The sequence below is a fragment of the Engraulis encrasicolus genome, chromosome 3 (genome assembly GCF_034702125.1).
Source record: "Engraulis encrasicolus isolate BLACKSEA-1 chromosome 3, IST_EnEncr_1.0, whole genome shotgun sequence".
NCBI classification, from domain to species: domain Eukaryota; kingdom Metazoa; phylum Chordata; class Actinopteri; order Clupeiformes; family Engraulidae; genus Engraulis; species Engraulis encrasicolus.
Window position 1 is genome coordinate 19,268,276 of NC_085859.1, and position 27,287 is coordinate 19,295,562.

Sequence of the window (27,287 nt, forward strand, 5' to 3'; positions counted from 1 at the left end):
AATCTCGTCGAGGAGACCCCCATTGGGTTTCTTGCTTACCAATATCACATCCTTCCAAACCCCCACTGTGCCTGCTCATTCGACTCAGCCTTGAGTTTCTGGACTGTAGGCCTGTTGTTTTATGAGTCAATATTTCGTTTTGCACAAATGGAGCACCCTCGGTTAGATTTTAATAGTGATTGGAAAGATTAGACCATTCTTTATTTGTGCACTGATCATGATTTTCGTGGTGGGGCAAAAAAAAACCTGATTTGGCATAGGCCTACTTTCATGTGAGAGGTTAAACAACTGATTCAATTAGCCTATGGCCTACTTCATGAGAAATGAGCCTACTGAATGGAATGGGCTTTATTTGCCCAGGTCTTTCTTCATAAAGTTTCATAAAATGAACTGTAGGGACTAGTTATCATAATAATTAGATTGCATTTCCTCACAGAAAATGCTGGTGTACACATATATGCTTGCTTTTTATGCATTCATTGCCCTTCATGCATGTGTTGCCCTAGCCACAACACTGTCTGTAAGGTGACTTGTTTGTTCCTAGGTTTCCATGGATTCTGTGACATTATGTTGTAATGGTAGGCTATGTGACAATGACTGAAGTGCCATCCAAAAATGGTCTGGCCCATCCGAAACAGAAATTCTTTTGCCCCATCAGGTGCCCCCCCACCCCCCCCCCCCCCCCCCCCCCCCCCCCCCCCCCCCCCCCCCCCCCCCCACCCCCCCCCCCCCCCCCCCCCCCCCCCCCCCCCCCCCCCCCCCCCCCCCCCCCCCCCCCCCGGAAAAAAATAGCCTAGGGCCCCGACAACCCCTTTGCCTAGGGCCCCCAAAATCCTAGAAACGGGCCTGCAGGTAGTTGTCCAGGTGCCAGACAAAAGGTAGTACGTAGTGTGATGAAGCGGTCTGCACACTATGTATTAATTCCAAAAATACTTTATTTCATTTTATCATACGGCAACGTTTCGATCCAACAGAGGGATCTTCCTCAGGCTGTATGGATAAAGGAGACACTGGTTCAATAAGTATTGGGCTCGTAGTGGAAACGATAACTTTTCATTTTGGTGTAGCTTGAACATTGATGCTAGATATCTCAATTAAAGCATGCTTTCATTAGATGAGCACCATATCTACCCTTAATGTGAACTTCATCCACATCTGATGAAATTGTGATATTACCAGGGGTGTCTACAATGTCTGTGCTATACATATCCAAAAAGCAAGCATACGCCTCAGCCTATGTGTTTGTTTCTTTACATGATGTAAAAATTACCTTATGACCTATGGTCGCATAACTACAGCTCCGAAACGTTCCGTTGGTGATGCTGAGTAGCTACAAATGCTAACAGGAGTGACAGGGCGTCTGACTGACTGGGAGGTTGCATCTCGTCTCACTTTTGAGAAGAACATATTTCATTGTACGGTGGACTGTTCTTTTAAGAGTGACTGATTTCCTGGACACAAGGCCCTCGCAAATGCTCTAAGTTTTCTTGGAATGAATGCACAAGGGTGGGATATTAACTGGAATACTCTCTCATATGCTAATTGGGTGGGGCAATGCACTCAACTGATGCATCCACCATTCTCCTATCAGGGGACAATAAACACAGTGCATGCTCCATAATCAAATAATCCCAAGAAGTGTCAGCATATTGAGGTCCCTTCTGTCAGGCCAGGCTTTCATGTGATGGCTGGCAGACACCTGTTTTACGATGGTAAAGTAAAGTGGGATGTGTAATGGTGACAGGCAGTGTCATAATCTACTGGTACCGACTAAAACTGGTTTAATTAAAACAGGCAGGCACACATCAGAGCCATCAATCACAAAAAAAAAGATTTCCCAGAGGTCTCACATGTCAGAGCCCTGACAATGACATACACGTGCACGTGTACACACATACCCTCCTCCTGGCTCTGACTATGACTATAGCAATAGGCACACACACACACGCGCGCACACACACACACACACACACACACACACACACACACACACACACACACACACACACACACACACATACACACACACACAAACATACACACACAAAAGCCACATTCATACATAAACAAACATCTATACACATCAGTAGATCATGACAATGCCAGGGACCATTGAGCATGTCGTTTTACCATCATGCAGCAGCAGCATCAAACAGGTGTCTTCCAGCCATCATACACCAAAGACTGGCTCGACAGAACTTGCTCCAGCTAATTAGCATAAATGTCCCACTCCGTGCAGTCATTCCAGGAGCACTTTTTTTTCAGGCACATTTGCAAGACCCTGTGTCATTATGTCCATAAAATCAATCAAAGCCACAGGAAAAGCAATTACACAACAGTAAATAACATAATATAAAACAAACAAGCACATGCTGAGTGCTTGCTTTTTGGAAATGTTTAACACCGATAGGGCCTACATTATACAGTAACACACCCCTGGTAAGACCACAATTCAACAGTTGTGAATGAAAATCTCATTTAAGGATATCCTATGGTGCTCAGCTAATGAAAGCATGTTAATAGAGATATCCAACATCAATGTTCAAATCATACCAACATGAAAAGTTATCCACTAGCATGGGCGTATCTACACAGGGACCAGGGCCCCTGTAGAATTGTTCTTGGAAGCCAATTGGAGCCAATTTTGGTCCCCTAGGGGAAATTCTTTCTCTGCACTTTACCCCATTTGGACTGGTAAATCACATTGAAGTACACATACTAGTCCGTAGCAGTGGGCTGCCTGCTGAGCGGCGCCTGGGGAGCAGTGTGGGGGTAAGGTGCCTTGCTCAAGGGCACTTCAGCCGTGGTCCGGTCAGGCATTGAACCGGGAACCCTTGGGTTGCCAACCCAGTGCTCTGCCCACCTGCCCACGGCTGCCCTGGTCCCTGCTATGGCCTCCGTGCAGAACAGCAGATGATATCAAAAATGCATAAAAGTTGAATGTTTTGCAAATATATTTTTGTCATAATAATAACAATGACTATAGTATAGCACAATTCAAACAAGGCATGCAGTTCATTGTGCTTTAAAGGTGCACTGTGTAATATTTTTAACAGTTTCTTGACATGGGGAAATTGCACTTTTCATACATGAAAAGGTGAATCTTCTCGATTGTCTGCCATTTTGAATTTCCAGAAATAGACATTTTTAGCTGCAAAACTTACTGTACTTTGCATCTTTTATGTTGCATCTTTTATGTTATTTTAACCATTTGTAACTTTTTGCAAATAAATGCTCTAAATAACAGTATTTTCGTTCGAAATTCAGAGGAAATGTTGTCAGTAGTTTATAGAATGACAAAACAATGGTCATTTTACTGAAACACATGCCAATAGGTGGTAAGACCAGAAAAACGGCTAATTTCGAGGTGGTCTCTCACATTTTTCTGCGGCGGTATGTGAACCCCTAAAAACATGTTGGCCCCTATCCAGCCCCCCTGGTAATTTTGGTCAAGAATCGCCACTGTCCAAGACTTCTTGGACCTTTCTGAATGTCACTCACAATCACCAAAGCAGCTGCAACGCATTGAATATGCAACTTGCATGCAATAGGCCTATGTTGATGTGTGCTCTGCTCTGGGGGAAAAAAACAACACTTTGATCTCCAAAGATCCGCGGATTCTAGGACGATCCTATTCCTGAAACATATTACGCATGCGTAAAACTATAGCGTTACCTTTCATTTTTATGTAGATTCCTTTGGGCTGTCAGCCTGGATGCTGCGTCTTACGTCTCTGATTGGCGCTCCTAGGCTGCGTGCTGGTAAGAGCTCTGGAGTTCAGAGAGTGGATGCAGACGCAACCTGGCGCCTGTAGCAGATGAGAGGGACGCGTGTTGCAGCCACACTGGTATCCAAAGCGCACGCCTGAACTGAGTTATCACTTATCCTCCGGTCTTGCAAAAGGAATAACTGATTGTTGAAAGAGAGAAAAATCGAGGTGGATAATTTACAATTTCTCTGCTGTTTTCCTCTGGCAAAAAGTTTTTTTGAACATTGACTTTGCTTTTGCGCATTGCACTGTTGCAGAAACCATAATAGAATAGGCATTCCACCAGTTGCTGAAAGCTTCCAACTGTTTACTATCTGCCCGTTTTAATGCCTAGATTATGGATGTTTTGGTGAAAAACAACGACACGAGATAAGTATTGATTTCACACGTGTTACCTGGAAAAAAAATGGATCCCCTTTACAATTCCACCGACTCACCGATCAACTGGACAAAGACATCGGAGACGAACGACACCGATTATGGGAACCAATTTGTCCAGGCAGTTTGGCAAGTGGCGCTTTGGGCACTAGCCTACAGCATCATCATTATTGTCTCCGTTGTGGGAAACATAGTTGTCATCTGGATCATACTCGCACACAAGCGCATGAGAACTGTCACAAACTACTTTTTGGTGAATTTAGCCTTCGCTGAGGCGTCAATGTCCGCCTTCAACACCGTCATTAACTTCATTTACGGAGCGCACAATCACTGGTACTTTGGCATGGGCTATTGTCGCTTCCACAACTTCTTCCCCATCGCCGCCCTCTTTGCAAGCATCTATTCTATGACCGCGATTGCTTTAGACAGGTAAGTGTATCAAACTGTCTTTGGGATTTACTTCTAGTTCCAACAGGTTCGTTGTTGTGGTCATTGTTAGAATGTGCAAACGCCTGGTCTTCACCAACGGAATGGAATTATTATATCGTGTTATAATTTGCAAGATGCTATAGCCTAAGTACTAATTTTCTTTATAGATTGCAGGTTATTAGTATTGGACATTTGAGTTATCAACCTGCTTGACATTAGAACTGGTCCGTGTAAAAAAAAAACCTCAAAATGATTAGGCGAACACATTATTTATATGGTGGGCTTTTGTGATGGATTGGCAGTTGCGTTTTGCCTAGGTACATTGTAAACCTAAATAATTAATACTCGTTTGTATGGATAGTCGTGCCAAGCTCTCCATGAGGCAACTCATCATGTTTGACATGCGTAATAATGCTCATGAAACTGAAATGAGTTATCAGGGGCTCGCCAAATAATCATTGGTGGCACGGTGCTGTGCGGACGGTCACAGATACCCGGGGTTCCCCTCTCTGCCATTGTTTCCAAGTGACTCCACGGTTATCTCACGTTCTTCTGGAGACAGTATACTTCATCACTGTTACGGCTTGGTTAAACGAACCTGAGTGGATTGGCCACTTTGTATGCAAGGAGTGTCCTGAGTGCGCACATCGTGTTTGTTTGTTGGCACAGGGGTCTCACTGAATACACGGTGGAAATTAATTACGCATCACATTAAGGTACTGCTACACAATACCCTACACACATGTGGGGAGTGAGTGTCACATATGATGGCATTGCACAGATTAGTTACACTTACACAGTCTCCTCCTCACAGTAAATGTCCAGAAACAACATTTACAGAGTATAGATATTGTCTTACCTACTAAAAGTTGCATGTTAAATTCGATTTGTGTTTAATAAATACTGCCAAATATACCATGTAGAAAATTCAAAAGAAAACCAATAAGTATCCCATCATTAAATGTGTACTAAATATATACAATGTACAATACATGTACACATGTTGTGTCACATTCCACACTTATGTGTTAACCATCTTAACACAATGCATGTGTCAAAAAAATGACATTCCTTCTTAGTGCAGTGGCGAAAAGCCGACTGTTGACTCTGGCAATCAGTCTGGCAAAAGCCATGAGGAATCCGTCTCCGTGGACGGTGGGAGATGATCTGATCCTATTCTATGATTTAAATTAATTGGAGTTCCAAACTCAAATTAAAGCCCATATTGTGCTTTATTAGCGTGCCTGTTAAGTTATAGCGTCGCAAAAGCATACAAATAATAAAACGAAAGTGTGAATATAGTTACCTTAACCAATCAGTAACGGAGCTCGCGGGTGAGTTCTACGTCACCACTCTCAACTGTTTGCTGATTGGCTAAACACTGAGAGAACCGAGCTCGAGGCTTTCGCCAGAGCCAAATGTCGCCTTCACGGGCTCGGGACCTCTCGAGACAGCTGACGACACTGCTCACGTGACAGCCAAGTTCTGGACTTTGGCACATGAACGCCACTGATCCCGGAACAATCGGAAATCATGCGTGTTTTGTTTTGGTTCTCTTTTCTTTTTTTTCACCTCCACTTGAGCCTCCACACCCACGACATATCATTTTAGCTGAAGTAAGCCAAATTAAACAGTCAGAGACCAGCATTGCTGTCATATATGCATCTGCAATTGAATGACATCAACTGGTGTTGTTGATAGTGATTACAAGACGATATTTTAGCTTTTATGATACTGTTTACATGTCAGTTGCATGCATGGGCGCCATGTTGATGATGCGTGTGTCGTCACACAAAACACAAGCTCGGGAACTCGTTGTTCTATACTTCCGCCAGAGATCAACCTCGATAATTATCGATCTGAGATTGCGTCACCAAATGTTCACTCCCACTTTCCCGAGGTTTTAGGTCGGCTTTCTGGGGATTCTCGACTTTTTGAACGAGGTAAAAATCTTTGGGTGGAGTACATGGATGGCGTCACCAGGCTAAGTGACTGTGGCAGTTGGGGTGATAATTTGGGTGGAAGTCCCATCTCAAGAAATTCAAGAAAACCAAAAAGTACCCCCAGAAATAAATGTACTAAAACAGCATAAAATAGACATTTGTATGTATGCATCAAATACATTTGCAAACATACGGTAGCCCAGTACTTCATAAAGCAGCATTGCTGCCTTTATGCAGGCTCACATCACTTGGACGCAGGGACGTAGCAGCACATTTTGGGCCCTATGTACAATCATCTCCAATGCCCCCCCTCCACACACACACACACACACACACACACAGTCATACAGTACATCTTCATAAATCTGACTGTGTGCATAGACAGGGTGTGTGCTGTGACCCATCACCTGTCCCCCATGCTAATTAAGATCTCTACCCATTCTCTTCCCCTAACTGCGGACATGTGAGTCAATAGGCTATCACTCACCACCAGCACCCATTCATCTGCGTGTGCACATGCAGCATAAACCTGACCTTTTGCAAGCTTTTAAAAATTCAATTACCCCTGAGAGTTGTTGATGATGATGACGATGGGGGTGGAAGTCAAGTCAGTAGGTCTGGAAGTGGGATGAGGTGCGGAGTAGTGGGAGCAGGACTGAATTGGGGCAAGAAACCAGACCGGGCATTTCCGTCCAAGACCAGCTCGCCTGACAATTGAGAGAGACGATGGAGCCTGTGACAATATTTTTAGCCATCTTTTGAGCAATTTTGACCACAACAGGCAAAATGACTGAAATTATTATTTAAATCTGACTTGGACAGGTCAGCTGTAGCGGCATGAGGACTGACACCACAACAATGAGGGGGGGACCAGGCCAAAATCATCAGCAGTCCACCGGGAAAATGCCCTGTATGCCTTATGGCCAACCCAGCTATGGGTGGGAGTGAGTGTTGGTGTGGAGATGGAAGATAGTGGAGGTGGGGCTGGGAGGAAATGGCAGTGACTGTCATGGTTAAACGATGCCGGCGTCAGACTTGCAGCCCAAAGGTTACTGGCTCGACTCCGGACCTGCCAGGTTGGTGGGGGGAGTAATTAACCAGTGTTGTCCCCGATCTTCCTCCATGACTGAGGTACAGTGAGCATGGTATCGTCCTGCTACATTGCTCCCTTGGGTCACCATTGGGGGCTGCCCCCTTGCACAAGTGAGGCATGGGGTCAGAACAGAGTGGAGTTGGGGTGGTGATGGGGCATGGAAGTCAAATAGGCTTGGTGGGAGTGGGGTAGTGGAAGTGAGAGATGGAAGGAGGAGGAGGAGGAGGAGGAATGACTGTGAGAGTCAGGATGATGATGATGATGATGATGATGATAGTGGAGGTCATTGAGGTGTGGAAGTGACTGTGACCGTGCGGTCACACCGCTGGCGTTGAACGCGTGGACAGATGCGGAATTGACTTTGTATGGGAGAGCAGGAGGCAGAAGCGTTAAAAGCCACAAAGCGTGTCTAGACTCAAAAGCGTCAAAAACTGAGGGAGTCAAAAGTTGAACTTCATCTAAAAATATGTAATGAGCTCGGCGGTGGCAGGCGTCAGCCAATGGAATGTTCACATTTTTCTAAACACGAGCTTCGGTTGGTCGAGATTCTTGGTCGAACGCTTCAGGTTGAATCTTTTGCCTCGTTCAACGCCCCTGACCTGTGCTTTCCAGGCAGGAGTCAGCAGCGTTTTAGCTCTTTCAACGCCGGCGGTGTGACCGCAGCATGAGAGTTGGGGCTGGTGGGTCTTGCTGTGGGGTGAGGTGGGGTTTGAGCCAGTGGGAGTAAAGGCACAAATAGACCAAGCACGACACGAGCGATTCCAGCGACGGAAGTAATTGACTTTGTATTGAGTTTGTATCGCAAGGCAAAAGCGATTAGGGCGAGTAGAGGCGATTGGCGTGACTTGAGCGACAGTTTGAAGTTGGACTTGAGCTGCTATTATGCAAATCAATTATTATGCGGTTCGATGACAGCCACCACAGCCAATGGGAATGTTAGAATGCTTGCATTCCGCTTTTAACGGACTTACTCTCTCGCTTCTATCACTCGTGTCACTCTTGCTGCATTCTCTGAAGCTCTCTCGAGGAGGTGGGAGTGACTGAGACAGTTGGGGTGATGGGGATAATTGGGGTAGAGGACAGTGCAGTGAGATGTGAGTTGGTGCGAGTGGGGTTGCAGATGTGAGAGTTGGGGTGATGATGATGGCGGTGGAAGTCGGGTCGGGAGGGAGGTGTGAGAGGGAGGGGGGGGGTTCTTGGACGTCAGTGAGCCTGGGGTTGTGAGAAGATGGGAGTGACTGTGAGAGTTGGGGTGATGATGATGGTGATGATGATGGCGGTGGAAGTCGGGTCGGGAGGGAGGTGTGAGAGGGAGGGGGGGGGTTCTTGGACGTCAGTGAGCCTGGGGTTGTGAGAAGATGGGAGTGACTGTGAGAGTTATGTAGGTAATGATGGTAATTGAGGTGGAAGTCCGTGGGTCAGGATGGTGGGGTGGTGTGAGTGGGGTGGCAGGTAGTGGTGTCAACAGTAATTGATTCGGCAATACATCGCAATGCTAGGCAGGAAATGTCAATAATCAATTTGGCAAATGCCATAATCAATGCGGCATATTTTTTTTTCAAGTTTCAATTACCTCCATGGGCAGTTACTGAATAAATTAACTTTAAATTAAATCAAAGCACTTGAAACCTTCGAAAACTGCAGGACTGATGCACAGAACAGCCAATAACATGTTGTTCAGTATCTGACTACTTGTATTGCCTCATGACTGATTAAAATTTTGCCTTGATTTCAGTAGAACTGCAATGCATTGTAGAATCGGACTGAATCGAATCGAATCGTTACCTCCCAAATTGTAATCGAATGGAATCGTAAGGGCAGTGCCAATGCCACACCTGGCAGGTGGTGGAGTTGTGTGGGTGTCATGGTGATACATAGGGTGAAAGTCCATGGGTTGGGTTTGTATGGTGTTTGTATGGTGGGGTGATTGAAGCAGAGTGGACGGAGTGAGAGGTTGGGGTGACGATGGTGATGAGGAGGATGGTGGTGATGATGATGACGATGATGATGATGATGATGATGATGACGATGATGATGATGATGATGTGAGTGGGGAGGAGGAGGAGGAGGAGGATGGTGATAATGGTGATGTTGTAGCCCATCATGGCTGTACCTAATCAGTATATTACTGGTAATTGGCAGTGACAATGACTTGCCAGCTTAAGACATCAGGAGGATATTGACTTTGATGTGTGTGTGTGTGTGTGTGTGTGTGTGTGTGTGTGTGTGTGTGTGTGTGTGTGTGTGTGTGTGTGCGCGCGCGCGTGTGTGTGTGTGTGTGTGTGTGCGCTACAAAAAGTCCCTTTCAGGCCCACATACTCGCACGCTCGCACGCACGCACGCACGCATGAGTGCGTGCATGGGAGCGTGCATGCATGCGTGCATGCAAGTATGTGGGACTGAAAGGGAGTTTTTGTAGAAAAAAGAAAGACAGAATGAAAGAAAGAAAGAAAGAAAGAAAAACTTTAATTAGCTTGTGGGTGTGTGTACTGACAGCATGTGACTATCTGCTGCAACCAGCCGTATTTGAAATAATTGGCTTTCACACAAATACTTGTTTGTTTCTTTTTTCTCAAGCCGGCTTGAGGAGGTGTTCTGCTGTTTTTTTCTACCTGTGCACAGGGGAAACCCACAGTGGAAATTGAAAATGGCAACGCCAAGCGCTTGCTTTCCCCCCGTATTTCACATTTCCATTGCAAACATGGTTAAGACCCAGAGTACGTATAACCTACTCTCTCAGATCCAGCTTCTGCTGCCTTCCATTGATATGCAGCCGTTCAGGGACAGATTTCTGGGCCCAGCTCCAGGGGCCCAAGACTCAAAGGGGCGCGGAAGCTCTAGCCTCTATATTCTCATATTACGTTAAAATCACACTTTTAACAAGTGTATTTTCAAATCTTCTCGGGGAACAACCCCGCACCCTCCCAACAACAGACTAATACACCTGTCCTAAAACCCTGAATCGTTTTGTAAGCTAGCTACACCTACACATAGGGTTTCCGTTTACAAACAGTGGCGATATGACGAGGGCTAGATGCTAAGCAGCCAACCACGTGAGAGCATTGTTTGAGTGACAGCAGTTCAAACAGTCAGAGGTTGAACAGGGGTTGTTTACAAACGGTAAACCCGTGCATCTGAGGGTGGCCTTTCTTGTTGTCTGGCGCAGGGATCCATAGAATCATAAACCGTCCCTGCATCCATTGAGTCATCATCTCCTCCTTCAGCATCGCGCTTCCAGACATAGCACTAAAGCTGTCAGCTCCTGGGCGCGAGCAGCAGTTGCGAGACTGGTGTTGGTGGTGGTGGGTGGTGAGGGGGAATGGGGGTTGGTGGTGATGTGGCATTGTGCTGACATTGAGGCAAGTCGAGAGTTGAGGAGGATGAGGAGAAGGAGCATAGAGGTAGAACATTAGACTAGAGGTGAGATGATGCTGCCCCCTTCCTCATGGCAATCCTGGCAGCCATTATGTGTAGGTAGACCTGAGCAATGGAAATGAATGGAGAAGCGGTTTCACCTCTTGTCAAAAATGGCTTCATAATTTGAACATTTCCATCGACAGAAAAACTGAACTGATTTTGACCTTGAGCCTGACATTTCAAATCTGGTCCTTGATTGATGCGTCACTTTATATTCACACAGTTTTAGGCCATTTTTGACAAAGGTGGGTGTGTTCTCCATTTATTTGCATAGACTGAGGAGCACAGGTCTACCTACACGCCATGGAAGCTGTGCTTGCCATTTTCCAGTGCTAACTCGAATTGCTCTCCTCTAGTCTAATGTTCTACCTCTAAGAGAAGGAGGCTGATGTGGCAAAGCTTATGTCTATGGGGGTGAGGAGGAAGAGGAAGAGGAGGAGGAGGTGGATGGGGATGATGATGATGATGATGATGATGAGTGTTTACTTTGTCAATTCTGAGTTGATGAAGAGAGAATACTACTAGTTTATTATAACAATGATGATGATGATTATGATGATGATGATGATGTGGCATCAGGTTTACGTCATGTTGAGGATGAAGAGGAAGAGGACGAGGATGAGGAAGATAATGAGGAATTGTATGCTGTTGCTGTTATTGTTGATGCTGCTGCTGCTGCTGCTGCTGCTGCTGCTGCTGCTGATGATGATGATGATGATGATGATGATGATGACGACGATCTAAAGACTGTAGTTGTAAATGTAGAGGGAATGCTAGTAGAAGTTTGCCTGGTTAACACCAGATGATCTCATAAGTGAGGTCGTCTGGAGCAGCGGTGGTCAATTGTTTTGGCCCAAGGGCCACATTGGGTTTAGAATATTGGCCGAAGGGCAGAAGGCGCAGACCACTTGCCCAAGTCAATACTAAGAACTAGCGTACGCTAACCTGTCAGCTATGCCATTCCTGCACATTGTAATAATTTATGAACTATGAAATGTATTAAGAGTAGCCTATGTTGGTTAATCTTAAATTGGCAAGACCCTTGTTTTAGGTAGGCATTTTAGGAACATTGAGTGACTGTATTAATGTAGATATAAAAGTTGTCTTTCTTTAAAGGTACACTGTGCAGGAAATGGTCAAAAAAGGTACTGCAACTATGCTGCTCATTGAAACTGGGCTGCCTATTGCCAAATTTGATCTTTACATGAAAGATTACCAAGTAATAAACACATATTTTCTAGTATGGTTCAAATAGAGTCATTTTTGCAGCTAAAAATGGCTATTTTTGGAAATTCAAAATGGCAGACCATGGAGAAGATCCCCCTTTTCATGTATGAAAAGTGCAATTTTTCCAGTCAAAATGAATACTTAGAATGTGATGGTGGTGATTAGTATTCATGAAAAAGGTAACATTAGTGAATGGGCAGCATGAATTCTGGAAATAAACAACTAAAAATCTCACACAGTGTCCCTTTAAAGACTCTGCAGGCCGCATGAAATGGCTCAGCAGGCACATCAATTCTGAATGATGTAAGGCACAAATCCCGCCCATCCGGGCCAACATGGCCTAGAACTATTGAGTCCCCATGTGCCCCCCCCCCGGCCCACAGTTTGCCCAGCTCTGGTCTGGAGACTAACGACTGTCTATGCAGGTGATCTGGTGTCCTTGCTGAGGGATAGAATCCATGCTGTCTTTCAGATCGGAGCGATTGTGCAACGCAGCATGGGATTTCTCAGGCTAAGTAGAAGGAGGATGATTATGATGATTATGATGACGAGGAAGAAGGATGATGAGAATGATGATGAAGATGAGACATTTCTTGTTGATGTTGTTTTTGACAGTGAGGATGATGATGAGGACGAAGATGATGATGATGGTGATGATGATGGTGATGATTATTATGACGATGATGGTCCAAAGAGTTTAGTTGTCAGCTCCGGATCAATGTAGAAGGAATTATTGTAGTAGTAGTAAGCTGATTAATGACAATGATGATGATGATGATGATGATGATGATGATGATGATGATGATGATGGTGATACTGTATAACAATGATGATGACAACAATGGCGGAAATAGCAGAGAGGTGGTCCTACCGCGATAGTAGCATTCAGAGACATTTGATACACATCGTGGGCAAAGCCTGCACTGTGAGAAGCGTAGAATCATTGCCGGTTGGCTGCCAGACTAGAAAGTCAGGGTTGGGAAACCCTCATGCATTGAGTACTACATACACACAAACGTGATCACACAAGCAAAAGCAGTTAATATAAGAGACGTCAGCAGCAGCAGAGCACCACAATACCGAGCCACTGCTGATTGAAAATGTGCTGCCTAAAGGCTGTGCTTTAGTTAACATTCGTTAGGGGAAATTGGCCCCAGTCATGATGAAAGTGGAGGCTAGAGCAGAAAAAGGTTAGCAGTGTTGCGGAGAGCAGCACAAACACTGGAATTCTAGCCAATCAGTCATTATTTTGTGACATTTCCAGGTCACCAAGGGCCCTGTCACAACTCATTCACAACCCTCTCTCTCTCTCACACACACACACACACACACACACACACACACACACACACACACACACACACACACACACACACACACACACACACACACACACACACACACACACACACACACACACGTACACAGTAGCAGGAGAGGCCCTAAGGACATTTTGTTTGAAACCCAAATGAAATGGAAAAAAGAGAAAGCGCTCCTAGCATTCAGTCTTCAATTAGACCATACCCATATACCCCCTGTAATTACTTTAGTGTCCTCTGGTGTGATTTTATTAGCTTTGAAGGCACTTGAGATGTCTACCTGATATATGCTATAGTGTGTGTATTGTTTCACTTCTAGAAAAGGAAGGGATGCTTTATTTAATTCTGTCTGAATTTTTGTGGGTTTTTTGCCTCTTTGCCCCTTAGCGCAGAGCCTCTGTTATAACCTTATTGTCTGGAGATTGCCTGATGAAGGTCTAGTACCGAAACGTCGTTTATTAAAGAAAGAACAGCGAAATGGTCAGTGTGCGGGAGTTTTTTTAAACTATAACCTTATTGTCACCAAAATGGTATGACCAAGTCTTAATCGATTACTTGACCCCTTTGTGCAGAGAGAGATGTTACCAAACTGTCACCAAAATTGTAATTGTTATGTCTTAATCTGTTACTTTAGGCTCTCTGTAATGTCATAGCAATGTTGTTGTGAAGTAGTTGAATATTTTCAGCAAATAGTGAATAGGCCCGTCAGCGACCCCATCTGCACAAAGAGGCTACGACTCTGCATTGTCAGCAATGTTGATAAGATATAGTTTTCAGCAAAACATGAGTAGGCCCGTCGAAGGGCCCATCTGCAGTAAGTGGTTACCATTTGAATGCCTTTGAGGTCCCTGATTGGAAAGGCCATTGCACCCCTTTGCATTTTTGAGTTGGACTTGCAAATTTTGTACATGATTTCCTCTAGCAACATTCATTAGAAGCAGTATGCCAAATTGGGTGTGCTATTTTCCTCTTCTGAAAAGCCGGGTGCTTGTTGAAGACAGGCAGCATAAGTCTTTGTGAAAAATGTGTTGCACATTTACTTCTCAGCCATCCTCTCCTCCCACTCTGTCTTGTCTCATACAGCAGCAGTATTTCAAAATCTCTGTGAAAGAGCATAAAAGTTGTTTTGCGCATATACCTTTGGATGGTGTATGTTCCATTTGATGGAAGGCCAAAAAAATACCTATTGACAGATGTGACGTATGTTCGATCATCCAAAACAGGGATTTTCGCACAGTGAACTTGTCTGTACTCATTCTATCCTCAAAATGTAACACTCTTGGGATTGGTCCTAGTACTCTCTAGTCCAGTGCTATTCCAACGGTGTGCCGGGGCCTTCTGGTTAGCCCTGAGGGCATTCCAAATGGGCCTTGAAATAATTTTCTTTTCTTTTGTAAAGATTGTGTTGATCTTTTAGACTTAATTAGTGACCGGACATTTTGAGAGAGAGATAGGAATCGTTTCGGAGAGGGAGAGACGGGGAAGGGTTGGCAAAGGACTCGGGCCGGAATAGAACTCGGGTCAGCCATGTAGTAGACGAGTGCCCCACCATTAAGCCACAGTAGGGCCGACATTATTGTCTGAAAATCAAAATAATATTGGTGAGTGTGGTGCTGTTGACTATATATTTCAGTTCAGGTTGGAGACCCCTGCTTTGGTCAGTGTTTCGGGTGGTCACCATTGGTGGGTTTTTGAAGATAGGTCTATTCCAAGAGGTCCTTGAGATAATTTTCTCTAAAATAAAAAATATTGTGTGTGTGTGTGTGTGTGTGTGTGTGTGTGTGTGTGTGTGTGTGTGTGTGTGTGTGTGTGTGTGTGTGTGTGCGTGTGTTGCTATTGCTGTTGAATAGTAATGTGAGTTCTACTGTTTATAGGGTCAGAGGTGGGGCCCCAAACATTTGTGAAAATTTCAAGTGGGTCCCAAGTTGTTAAAGGTTGGGAACTAGAGTCGAAGTGCTGAATTTGCACTGCTAATTCACTATTAGAGCCTTCACTACACAGCTGCTGATGTGATGGCCAGTTAAAGGCACCAATTAACCCTAAAGCATTTATTAAGGGCTACTCCTAGTGTTTTCCAGAGTTGCAAACACAAGAGCTGATCTTGCTGGTTTTCGTCCTATGTTCTTACTACCCCATTAATGTAAAGTCTGTTTTAAATCACTGCTCCAGTTAAAGGTTAATGAAAGAGGACCCATACATTATTTAGCCTACCCTTTGTTGCGTTTTGTACTGTAGTTTATGCATTTTTAGAGGGGTTAGCATGTAAGCTTTTTTTGTCAGACAAGCACAAGTTTTTTTGCAGTACATCTTTTGGTATATGCAGTAGTATATTTATAATATCAGGTTTTTGCGCAGCCTCTTTGTGCAGATGGGGTCGCCGGTGGCCCTATTCACATTTGCTGAAAATACTCATACTACATCATAACAATATTGCTATGACAAACCCGAGAGCCTTAAGTAACAGATTAAAACATAGCCATTACAATTTTGGTGACAGTAAGGTTATAACATAGACTCTGCACAAAGGGTATAAGTATTTGATGGTCCAAGCTTAGACTGCTAGACTGAATCTCACAGTTTTTAGTTTTTAAAAGTCTGAGCCTGATTGGTATCGGCACATCCCCTGTCTACACTGCTTCTGATGGAACATACCACAGCTCTGCAACCCAGAGAGAAGACGGCATGCAGCTATAGCACATGACGTAAACAAGACAGGCGTCACCATGCATTACCTGAGTGGCAGGTTATAGACTCTGGATCGGCACACTCCTTGCTGAGTCATTGTCTTTGTCTTGCTGCTTATGTTGCTGCACTCTGTGTGATAAGAAAATCAGGACATGTCCACAGAAATTGGACAGGTTCTGCCATTTTTGTCAGCTCAGTGTTTTCATTTGTGTTCATTTTTGTCATCTTGCGCTGCCTTGTTTGAAATGCACTGCACTACATTACACTGAAGTTTCAAATCCCCTTCCGGCCGTGTATTGACGAATGGTCTTTTGACCAAGAAGATCAGAAGTGAAATCAAGGGTGTAAAGAGATGGTAAATGTGTCTGTGTGTAGCCAGTGGTCCTGCAGATAATTCCTGTAGTCACCACTCAGGGGGAGATCCTCACATATCCACACATCTCACAGTTTATTTACTGTTAGAATACCGATGGTGCATGACAAATTATTCACCCGCTCACGCAAGCATGAAATATTTCTCTTTCTCTGGGGGAATTACCCACCTGTCGTTTATTTTTTCACCTTTCCCCACCGGCTGCTTGATCTCCAGCCTCTCAGACGCCGTCACCGATGACTGAGCAGCAGTCTCCAAAGGGACATATACGCCTGACAAATCTCGTCATCTTCCACATCTCCCCTCTCTCCAAACCAGAAGCCCATGCGGCATGCAGCAAACACTTGACACCGCCATCCGTTAGCCTCCTTTGTGCCCGCACCTCAGCACCAATAAATCAAAATGAGAAATGACATATTCTTGGCCCTCTGTTCTGTATACTGTATGTCCTCAGATGACTTTCATGCTGGATAAACTTGATAAACTCTTCATACTCATCAAACTAGTGATTACCACTGAGGAGGCGGTCATGTCGCTACACTGTTATACAGTTGTAACACAACCTGACCGCTGATAAAGTACTATCTGTTGTTACACATTCATAATTGGTAAACCTGAGCCTAAACCAGAATTGGTTAGAGTTTGGTCTACTGCGCCAACTTTTGCAGTAGGTACATTTGGTGACTAATGTTGAAAAATAAGGGATACGCAGATTTTTATGGGGATGATCATTTGCACACATTTCCTGTAAAATTGCAAGTGTCAGATGAAAAGGAAAATAAACCCAGAAACACACAAACGTAACACGTTTATACAAAGGCCAACACATCATCTTGACATACTCATTACACCAAAAGACAAAGCAGACAGCACAACACAATAAAACACAGTGTCTGTCCAGTCAGGGGTCTGTGGAGCGTACCGCAGCGATGGCTGGAGGGACAACATCCTCTCTTCTTAAAATGAACATTTGTCCAGCCAAGACCTGTGTCTGCCACTAGACAGAGCAGATAGCATCACACAATGAAGCAGAGGAGACTGTCAGAGTTTAAGTGCAGTGATGGCTGAGGAGGGGGAAAAAAAACTTGAGGACTTGTGTCTTACGGACTTCTGTTCAGTTTATGGTTCTGTGTCTGTGGGCAGATGGGCGTAGAGTGAAGAACCAGTTCACACAGCTACTGTATATGATGCATATGGTGGCTGTCACTTGTGTCAGTGGGAAAGTGTGTTATTTTGGATACTAAGTGGGATTTTTGTATATTTTGGGGTTTTTTTTGCCTTTGGTATGCCAGGCAAATGAAGAATGTGATATAAGAAGTGGGAGAGAGAGAGCTAGGATATAGGGTTGGAATATGATCCAGGCCAGACTTCAACCTGAAGCCCCCGCCAATTGCCTGCACATGGTACGGTTGCCTGATTTTTTTAAAAAAAGGTTCGCACACTCCTTTGGAATTTTTCTTCTTTAAGTTATTTTTTCTCCTTTTTATTCATTCATTCATTGGCAATGACGGTTGCCTGATTATCATTGACTTTCGAATCTCGTACCGAGCGTCTCTGCACCACGTCACTGCCTTGAACACGCCTCTACTCAGGGACATTGGAGCTGCTCAAAACTGATTGCTTCCCGACCAAGAGGGCGGAGTTTCCGATTTCTCCAGAGCTCAGAAACCATGCTTGTATTGCTTCTGGCCTGACTACAATCAGAGAAATTAGAACACAGGGAGAAGGCTCAGTCTCAATGGTTCCCATTGTAGCCAGTTAGCTTTGCATGCATACTGCAGTAACGAGCGTAGGCCAGTCCTTCATGTGGGAAAATGTATGGAATGGAAAGGGGAACCCATGCTAAATACATTGCTACTGCCATTTCCAGTCACAAATATTATCAACAAAACATTCCTGGTAAGCACTATGACTGTTGTTTAACAATAGGCTGTATTGACAAATCGTTCAGGTGTGTAGTTTTACAGCAGGTTAGAAGATTTCAACCTGTACTCGCTAGCATCGTGCTAATGTTTATGGGTTTGGCCCCATAACAATTGAGCTTTGTGACCCAGTATATAATAATCTAGTGGCGCAAAATAATCGAAACGCTACTCAAACGGGGTCTTATTATTTCTAGCTTCGAACTTAATATTAATATTTCAGGGCAATTTTTTTTTTTTAAATCACAAAAATTATAATGGTAAAAAACACATTACCACACCCATTCATTTTGCACTGTCCCGTGGTTAGGGTTAGCCAATTGTGGCTAATAGCAAGTTCCGTGAGTGAACAGCCCCTGCTACAATCAACTCCGCGACGGTGTTACATCACTAGGAGGGTGTGGCCTGGCTAATGGTATGGGTGCATCAGTGCAGGGTGTCACAGCAGCAGCCCCTGGGTTATTTCCATTGGTGATTCCAAGATAGTTAAAAGCAGAGCCATCTAATAACAGAGTTGCGCAAACCGGGGACCAGGAAGTCGGTTGGTGATGTGATTCGTGTAGATTAAAATGTTTCTTAACAGTAAACTTCTGTTTGTTGGAAACTAACACAGAACCATCACATACCAAACAAAGATTAAGTACAAACAAATTACATTACCTTTACCACTTTTTCTGTGTTCTACGGCCACCTCCTGGAACTAAGTAACTTCTAATAGAACTAAAGTCAATGGGGATTTCCATGTTAACGCTCTGTGAGGCTCCATGAGAGCCGCCATTGCTGTGGAAAGATTGGTCCATAGAGGTCTATGGGAGTGGCGTAACTCTGTTATTAGATGGCTCTGGTTAAAAGTATTGACATGCTTGTAATGTCTAGCCCTTTTGAGTAGGCCTATGTACCTTTAAGGATGTTGGGAGTTGTGGGATAGGATGATAAAAGTAGAGCTACGGGGCGGGAGCAGGATCAGTGTTTGGGCAAAGCTATGTTTGTGAACATGCCATGCACTTAATGCCTGTGAAATAAACTATGATGGAGAATGTCACCTTTTTTTCTTTGACGAGTTTGCAGGTCTGAGCGGTATTACATTTACTGCTGGTGCACAGTACCAGTAAGAGAATAGGCTTAATGCTGCCCAAGAACCCACATTTGAAAAAAAAACAAAAAAACTAAGGTCTGCTATTTAAGTAGAGAACACACTGTACAACCACACTATGCCATTTGAGAGAAGTGAAGAGACACCCAAAATAGTCATGCACAGTGATATCGATCTGTAGTACACATGCTTATTTTGTTTGTTTATTGTTTGTTTCGGGGGGAGGGGTGGGGGGTAGCATCAGTAAGAAACAAACACTACTTTCACCCCTGGTTGGGAGGCAGTGTGTGGTGACGTATAAGCGAGGCAGGCAACTTGGAGTTGTAATGAACTTTAAATATTAAGGAGAAAACTAGATCTTGAAGAGAGATTGGAAGTAATAAAACTTTTGGAGTCGATAGATCTAGCCCACTCTCTTGTGGGTCTTAAAATGGCCTCCTTCCATGTGTCACGTTCAAACAAGCCCAGTGAGTAGTGGAAGAATTTCATTTTTCTAACAGTGGAAGCCTGCTTTGTTGTCACACGGTTCTCAGCCAGCCCAGATCTGCAGGCGAGGGGGAGGTAGACGATTTTGGTCTCTCATCAGCAGGAAACTGCTGTGCTGGCGAAAAGAGAAGAAAGACAAAAAAGATGAATCATGCATGACTACCTGCCACACAGCCACCATGCTGTGGCACGCAAGGTTAATCACAATTCCATTACTATTAGAGAACAAATTGCTTGCAGGGTAGCATGAATGATGCACAAACACCTGTCATTCACAGTTGACATCATACAATTTTGCAATGATATTGGATCCAGAACATTGGACAGGCCAATTTAATTAAATGCTGTATTTACTGCATCAGACACATGTGCGTAGTCCATATTAAAGTGAGTGAGGGGAGTTGAGAGTAGAGAGTGAGGCTGAAGTTGTAATGTTGGGATCCTCCTGTATCTGGTTGCCATATGACCGCAATTGGTCTTGCTAAAAAGTGAGTCCCATTGGCATTGTTAGACAGCAAACCACAGCACACAGTGAACAACAAAATTGCACGAGGAAGAACGCTTGCTGTTCACTCACCACCACCCCCAGTGGTGTCGGGAATCAAACCAGCAGCCCTTGGGACTCCCTAAACCAGGGGTGCTCAACTGGCGGACCCAGGTCCGGATGCGGACCCAAACGCAATGTCATCCGGACCAAGACAAAATCCATCTGTATTTAATATTTATAAATTATACATGAGATTTCGCTGCCATGCGATCTATAGGTGTATTTCTGCGAAGCCAGTCTTATGACAAATAAAAGTATCATCACTGTGACAACTCAGTGAGTGAGCAAGAGGCCAGTGCGGCCAGCGAGTGAGGCTATTTTCTGCATCGGTCCGTAGCGACTTTTTTGGACCCTGGAAACATACGAAATTTGGCGAGTGGACCTTTTCAGTTTCTAGTTGAGCACCCCTGCCCTAAACACTTATTAGCCTGTTGACAATTCAAACAGGAGTTAAGGTTAACATTAACACTCTCAAAAACCCCTATGTCAGCTGACTGGTCAACAAAAGTGAAAGTGAAAGTGAAAGCCCATTGGGAAACTCCAACTCCCATTGTCATTGTGACACAGCACTCCACAGCACACAAGTGAACACTGCACACTGCACACAACGAAATTGCATTTCTGCCTCACCCGTGCAAGGGGGCAGCCCTCAGTGGCGCCCCATGGGGAGCAGTGCGGTGGGACGGTACCATGCTCAGGGTACCTCAGTCATGGAGGAGGATGGGGGAGAGCACTGGTTGATTCCTCCCCCCACCAACCTGGCGGGTCGGGAGTTGAACCGGCAACCTCTGGGATGCAAGTCTGACGCCCTAACCGCTCACCCATGACTGCCCAAAAGATGTAACTGCTATCAACCTTGCCAATAGTAGCAAACCCAGATTAGCAGTCTGCTGATATCCAGGTTGATGTAGCAGCAAGGTTGGATTTGCCCAGCCATGACTCAACCCCAGACCTTCAAGGGTCGTGAGAGCCAGAGCACACCCACCCACAACCCTAGTGATAGTCACTCAGGTGCTGTTTCCACGTTTTTTTAGCAGGGTATTTTTTTCTCCTGCTAGGTGTAAACGCAACATGCGGATAAAAAAAATCCTCCATTGTAACAAATGCGTTTCAGCCCCCTAAACAGGATATTTTTTCACCTGCTTTTTATACCTGGATTTTAAATATCTGCTACGTGGAAACGGAAGGTCAAAACCAATGCAAAACCAATGCAACCAGGAGAAAAAAATATCCACATATAAAAATATCCAGCTACGTGGAAACAGCACCTTAATCACACTCACTCTCCACCCTTTCTTCCAGGTACATGGCCATCATTCACCCCCTGAAGCAGCGGATGACGGCCACGGAGACCATCGTGGTGATCGGCGTGATCTGGGTGCTGGCCCTCCTCCTGGCCTTCCCCCAGTTCTACTACTCCGACCTCAGCTACTTCCCCCAGCGAGTGGTCTGCTACATCGCCTGGCCCGCCGACATCGAGAAGATGTGAGTTATGTGCCTTTTGCTCTTGGAAGTACTGTAGATATTATCCAGTCTCTGCAACTCGTGTATGAAAAGATTCTACGCGTTGTCCAGTGGAAAATTGCACAAGGGGCTGCGTTCAAGTGTCCTTCCCATGTCAAGCACATGAATGCACCATCAGCCATCAGTCTCCATGATGTAATACTGTCCACCCACCTTGCTTTTACTTTAGCAGAATTTGACTTTGGCAACATGGGGGGCAGAGTTGCACTTTCACATTAAAAAACATCCAAATGGAATTCCAACAGGACCAAGCTGAACTAACTTGACAAGAGTGCAGAGTTTTCAACTTATGAATAACGTGTTTCAGAAATCGTTTTTGGGACTTCATCATACATACTGTATGTCAGGGTGAAAGGCTTTGTCACCCTTCAGTAATCTTACTGTACTGAGCTATGGCCATGGTGTCTGATTCCACTTTTCAAGTCAGGAACAGGTGTAAACAATAACCGAAACACTGACATCACCTACAATCAAACAGACAGAGTTGGGAGCTTATCCAGTGAATTGTGATCAAGATAGATTTTGAACATGCTGCTGGACGTTAAAGGGCAAATTTTAATAGAAATTGCTGTCAATGTTATGATATATATTGGTAATTACCTGATCTACAGTACACAGTTGTGGCTACCCAGTAAATTTGATAGTAAAGTTGATTCCACTTCCACTTCCACTACGTCCACAACGTATCTTGGTCTACCATATCGAAAATCTTTGAGCAGATTATTTGTCTTCATTTCTCCATATGCAACATTTACGGTTGTAATCGGTGGGGTTACCAATGACTAAAAAATGATTTGGTGTTGCTTTAACTTCAACTATCTTTACAAATTACTTTGGCATCACAAATAGACTGGTCAATCTTCCAAGTACTTCCTGAAAAATGGCTTCCACTCAGAGCCCCAATGGACTTCCATTAGCAAAGCACTCCAGAGAAATGTAGCTTATTGAAAACTGCAGAGAGGAAGAGCGGTGCTCAAAAATCTGTACCTCGCTATCGGTCTTTCAGCCGAGGACTATTGTAGTTGCTGTCTTTCTTTGTTTATGTTCTTAATTACACTCTTAAAGAAGACCGAGGGCCCTCCATTAGGGAGTAATCTCTTGCCATTAATCAGGTTTATAGGATGGAGCGCTTCATTAGCATGCACTGGATAAGGACCATACCTTTACGCATTTCATGTGGAGGTGCAGGCTCTTGCCATAGAGACACAGACACACACAAATATGCACGCACTCGCAATGCGCACGCACGCGCGCACGCACACACACACACACACACACACACACACACACACACACACACACACACACACACACACACATTTTAAATAAAAATACATATTTGCAGTGCTTACCGTACATTTGTTTGACTTTTTGCTGACTTATTCAGAGCGAACACCGCATTTTGCCTCTGTACTACGTCAACAGGTTCGCTCAGGCATTCATAAATATCTCCAGTAATAACTCAATAACTTAACTCATTGGCTGCCAGCCATTTTCATAAAAGAGTACCTCGGAGTGCCAGAGATTTTTCAGCATTTTGGGCGTTTTTTGGAGGCTAACAGAAAATTGAGTTCTGTGTCTATGTCAACACCATACCCATCAAAACACAGATTAGACGCTCATCTGTCATCAGAAAAAACGGTGTCTCTCTACCCCTTTCCGTTCTTTCATAATCATCTGTTGAAATTAAGTGGAATTCGCCAAAATGCTGCTTTCTAGCCAAAAAGCTGAGAAAACGCCATTTGAAGTAGAACTATAACTGCAAACGTTTTTGCCCATTGGCATCGTCCTAACAACTCCAAACCTATCAGATGCTATTACAGAGTCTTCTGTCATCTGTAGCCTGAACAAAAGATCGTTTGTATGACCTTTTCAACCTAATATACTGAAATATAACGGGGGTGGACTCGAAAACAAGGGTGTTTTGGTTTAGTTGCTGGCGCGCAGAATGGATCATGACAGCAGGTGCCCCTAACTCCGGGAACTCCCTCCCTCTCCCTCTCCCTCTGATTGTGCTCTCTCTCTCCCCTCGTTGGAGAACGAATCACAGCTGGTTTATTTCCTCCATAGTACCGTGTTGTGTCTTGTGGGGGAGGGAGGCAGGTAGGCAGGCAACTCCGCTTAGCGTAGCTTACTGCAGCTTCTTTGGCAGAGCGGACAATTTGCAGATTGATGATTACTGTCTTCATGGTTCTGCTATAGTGATCTTGTCATATATTGTTCAATGAATTTTCTTTTGATAAAGTACTAATCACATATCCAACATTTCACAAGCCGATTGGAGTGGTGAAGCCTAGCTGGTCTGAGGCTAAGTGCAATGCTTTCTCATGTGAGCTGAAAGCATCTGACCAGACACAAAGGGTACTCTGTTCCAAGAATCTGCACCCCCCCCCCTGTCTTTTTTGATGATACAGTAAGCTGATCATACTATACAGATCCATAAAAATAACTGTAGAATGAATAAAAAATAGTTGACTTACCAAGGCTCCTTTATTTAGGCTTAGTTGTAAATTGTTAGCGATTTCGTAGCAAACTTTATAGCCAAACATTTCCCAACTGAGGTGACACATCGCCACAAGTCCCGTGCATTCTCCTGTTAGATGACATTTTGTAAGCATCATCCTGATGTTGTGTAGGCTGATCACATTATACAAAATGAAAGGTTGCCACACAGATCATCTCATGGTGTATTTTGGGCAAGCTGGTACAATGCCTTCTAGATAGATAGCAACAGGGGGTTGTATTTTGGTCATGAGAGGAAGGTTTTTTTTGGTCAGGCTCTGACACTAAAATCAGTAGCCTACCTGTGTTAAAATCAGAGGGCAAGAAAGTAGACTACTGTCACAGGTGCTTTACTTTCAAAAATGATTTTGCTATGCTTCTTTTGAGATTATATTATAATAGTAAAAAAGGGGTGTTTTTGTCTTGACATGTCCTCTTGTTCTGAACTAAAGCCCTGCCTTGACTGTTCCTAAGGACACTTCTGCCACCTACAGGAACAGTTAGAAAATGCCTAGAGGCTTGAAATTTATACAGAAGATAGGTCAGACCAAAGAGGCTTGAGACAAGAGGGCTTACTCACGACTTATTATATGGTTGTGACGTCATCGGTCGAATGCTCCATTCATTTCAACGGGGCTCCCCAACGTTCGCACGTCTGTTATTTTTCGATAACGGACGGGTTGGTCTATAACAGACCGCTGTCAATGGCAACAAGACTTTTCACTGCTAAAGCGACTTTTCAACAAGACTCTAATCAGCTGCTGTGATAGACAACACCTGTTTTCCTGGCTACCTGTTGTCCTGGCTACCTGTTTTGTTTTGCGCAGCAACAATCTTAACATTAAATAGGCCTAAAGAAATGTCCCCGCCATGTGTGAATCATTTAAGTATATCCATATAATAAGCGGGTTAACTTTCGGCGAGTCGGTCGCTTTGTGGAATAGCAGCACTTCAGAGAGAACAAGACCCCTCCGCTCCGCGTCGGGGTCTAAAGATTCTCTCTGTCGTGCTGCTATTCCACGGTAGCGACCTTCTCGCCGAACGTTAACCCTTACATAACAGCGTAGTAGGAAATGATGGCGAGGGGAGTACGGAAATGTTATTCACTGTGGAACAGGCCATAGGACAGCGTGAATGTCTGTCAGCTGTCCTTAATTACCCCCAGCAATTACTGCTGACTAACAGCTGCCGTTACTTGGCCACAAATTATCCATCGTGGTGTCGCCCCCACTGACCATGTGCAAGGGAGTACGAAAATGGCATCCATCGCACCCACTGACCAATGACCATGCGCAAGGGAGTTAATTTTCCATCCACTCGTGTCCTCAGGCAACGCCCCCGTACTACACCGTGGCCAATGCATTCCCCGCCAAGAGATTGTTCTTTCTCTTGAGTTTCTTTGGGTCAGACCGTCCTCGAGGCCTGGCTGTGAAAAAACGCAATTATCGGCGAACGACGTCGAAGGCAGGGGGCGTCACTATTCGAAATGACGTCATAGGGACGTCGAAGGCAGCCAATGAGTTAAGAGTGACTTAACTTTTCTTTTGTCTGTAATTATTGAATGAACATTTAAAATTTAGTGTGCACACAGAAGCGGCCCCAAAAAGCCAACCATTTGTAATGACTGAGCTGATCTCCATGATGTTAATTTCTACAGTGTGTCAGTCATCAGAAGGATGATTGAACTGCGCTAAAACCAATGACCATGTGATGCAGGCTTTTGTTGAAGCTCGAAGGGGGAATGAATTGGATTTAACACCCCCTGTTGGCTTTATAACATATCAAAAACGGCTCTTTATGACTAAAATGTTGGTCCAGAGGCAAATTAGGGGTAAGACCCATTTTACCGTGAAATCCTCCTTCAGTGAGTTAAGAATTGCCTGCCTGAAGAAGACTCAGCAGTGCTTGAAATGTTGTCATTTTATCTTAATAATTAAAAAAATGTAATTCAAACAGTGCTGCAGACTTTGTATGGTTTAATTGATTTAACTTTACATAATTCCCCTGCAAAATATCCCACCACACTGCCATTTAGTTTTTTGAACACTGACTGACTCACTGACACTTTGAACACTGCTGTTACAAGCAGGAAATAAAGACATACTGATTTTAAGCTGGATATTTGCAGTAATTGCGGTTTGCACATGAGTCATAAAAACTTGTGGCCGTACTTCCGGAATATTCTGGTAGCACAATGCGCTTCAACACATAAACAGAATGTTCCGAAACTTTCTTTAAACCGTACAATATTCTGTTGGACACTACAGTACCCCCTGTAACCCCCCACCCCCCCGGCAAGGCACATTTTGTGACAAATAGACAGTGTCATAATTGCGAGCTAGGAATTAAGGATAACATCTCTACCAACCATACCACCACAGATGATTTTTTTCAATATTTCATCTGGTCACAATTCTGCAATTTCTCACTTATGGCCAATCAGGAGCCCCCTGGCAAGTGGAGGCCCTACGCTGCAGCCATATCTAGCCTGTGCATTCATCCAACCCTGTCCCTGCATTTAACTGCATTCACTGAAGACATTTCCCCCTCACATTTTCCTCACTGCTATCAACAACCTTC

At 44.4% G+C, this 27,287-nt stretch overlaps 1 protein-coding gene across 1 annotated transcript in view; it reads left to right on the forward strand.

Moving 5' to 3' along the window:
- Positions 1–3,829: 3,829 nt before the first annotated feature.
- The window catches only part of tacr1a (tachykinin receptor 1a), a 59,316-nt gene continuing 35,858 nt past the window's right edge, over positions 3,830–27,287 (forward strand). Inside the window, exons 1-2 of the mRNA XM_063194922.1 lie at positions 3,830–4,576; positions 21,984–22,166. Of these exons, the coding sequence (XP_063050992.1) occupies positions 4,176–4,576; positions 21,984–22,166 (584 nt within the window). The 5' untranslated portion in view covers positions 3,830–4,175. The remainder of the gene's footprint in view (positions 4,577–21,983; positions 22,167–27,287) is intronic.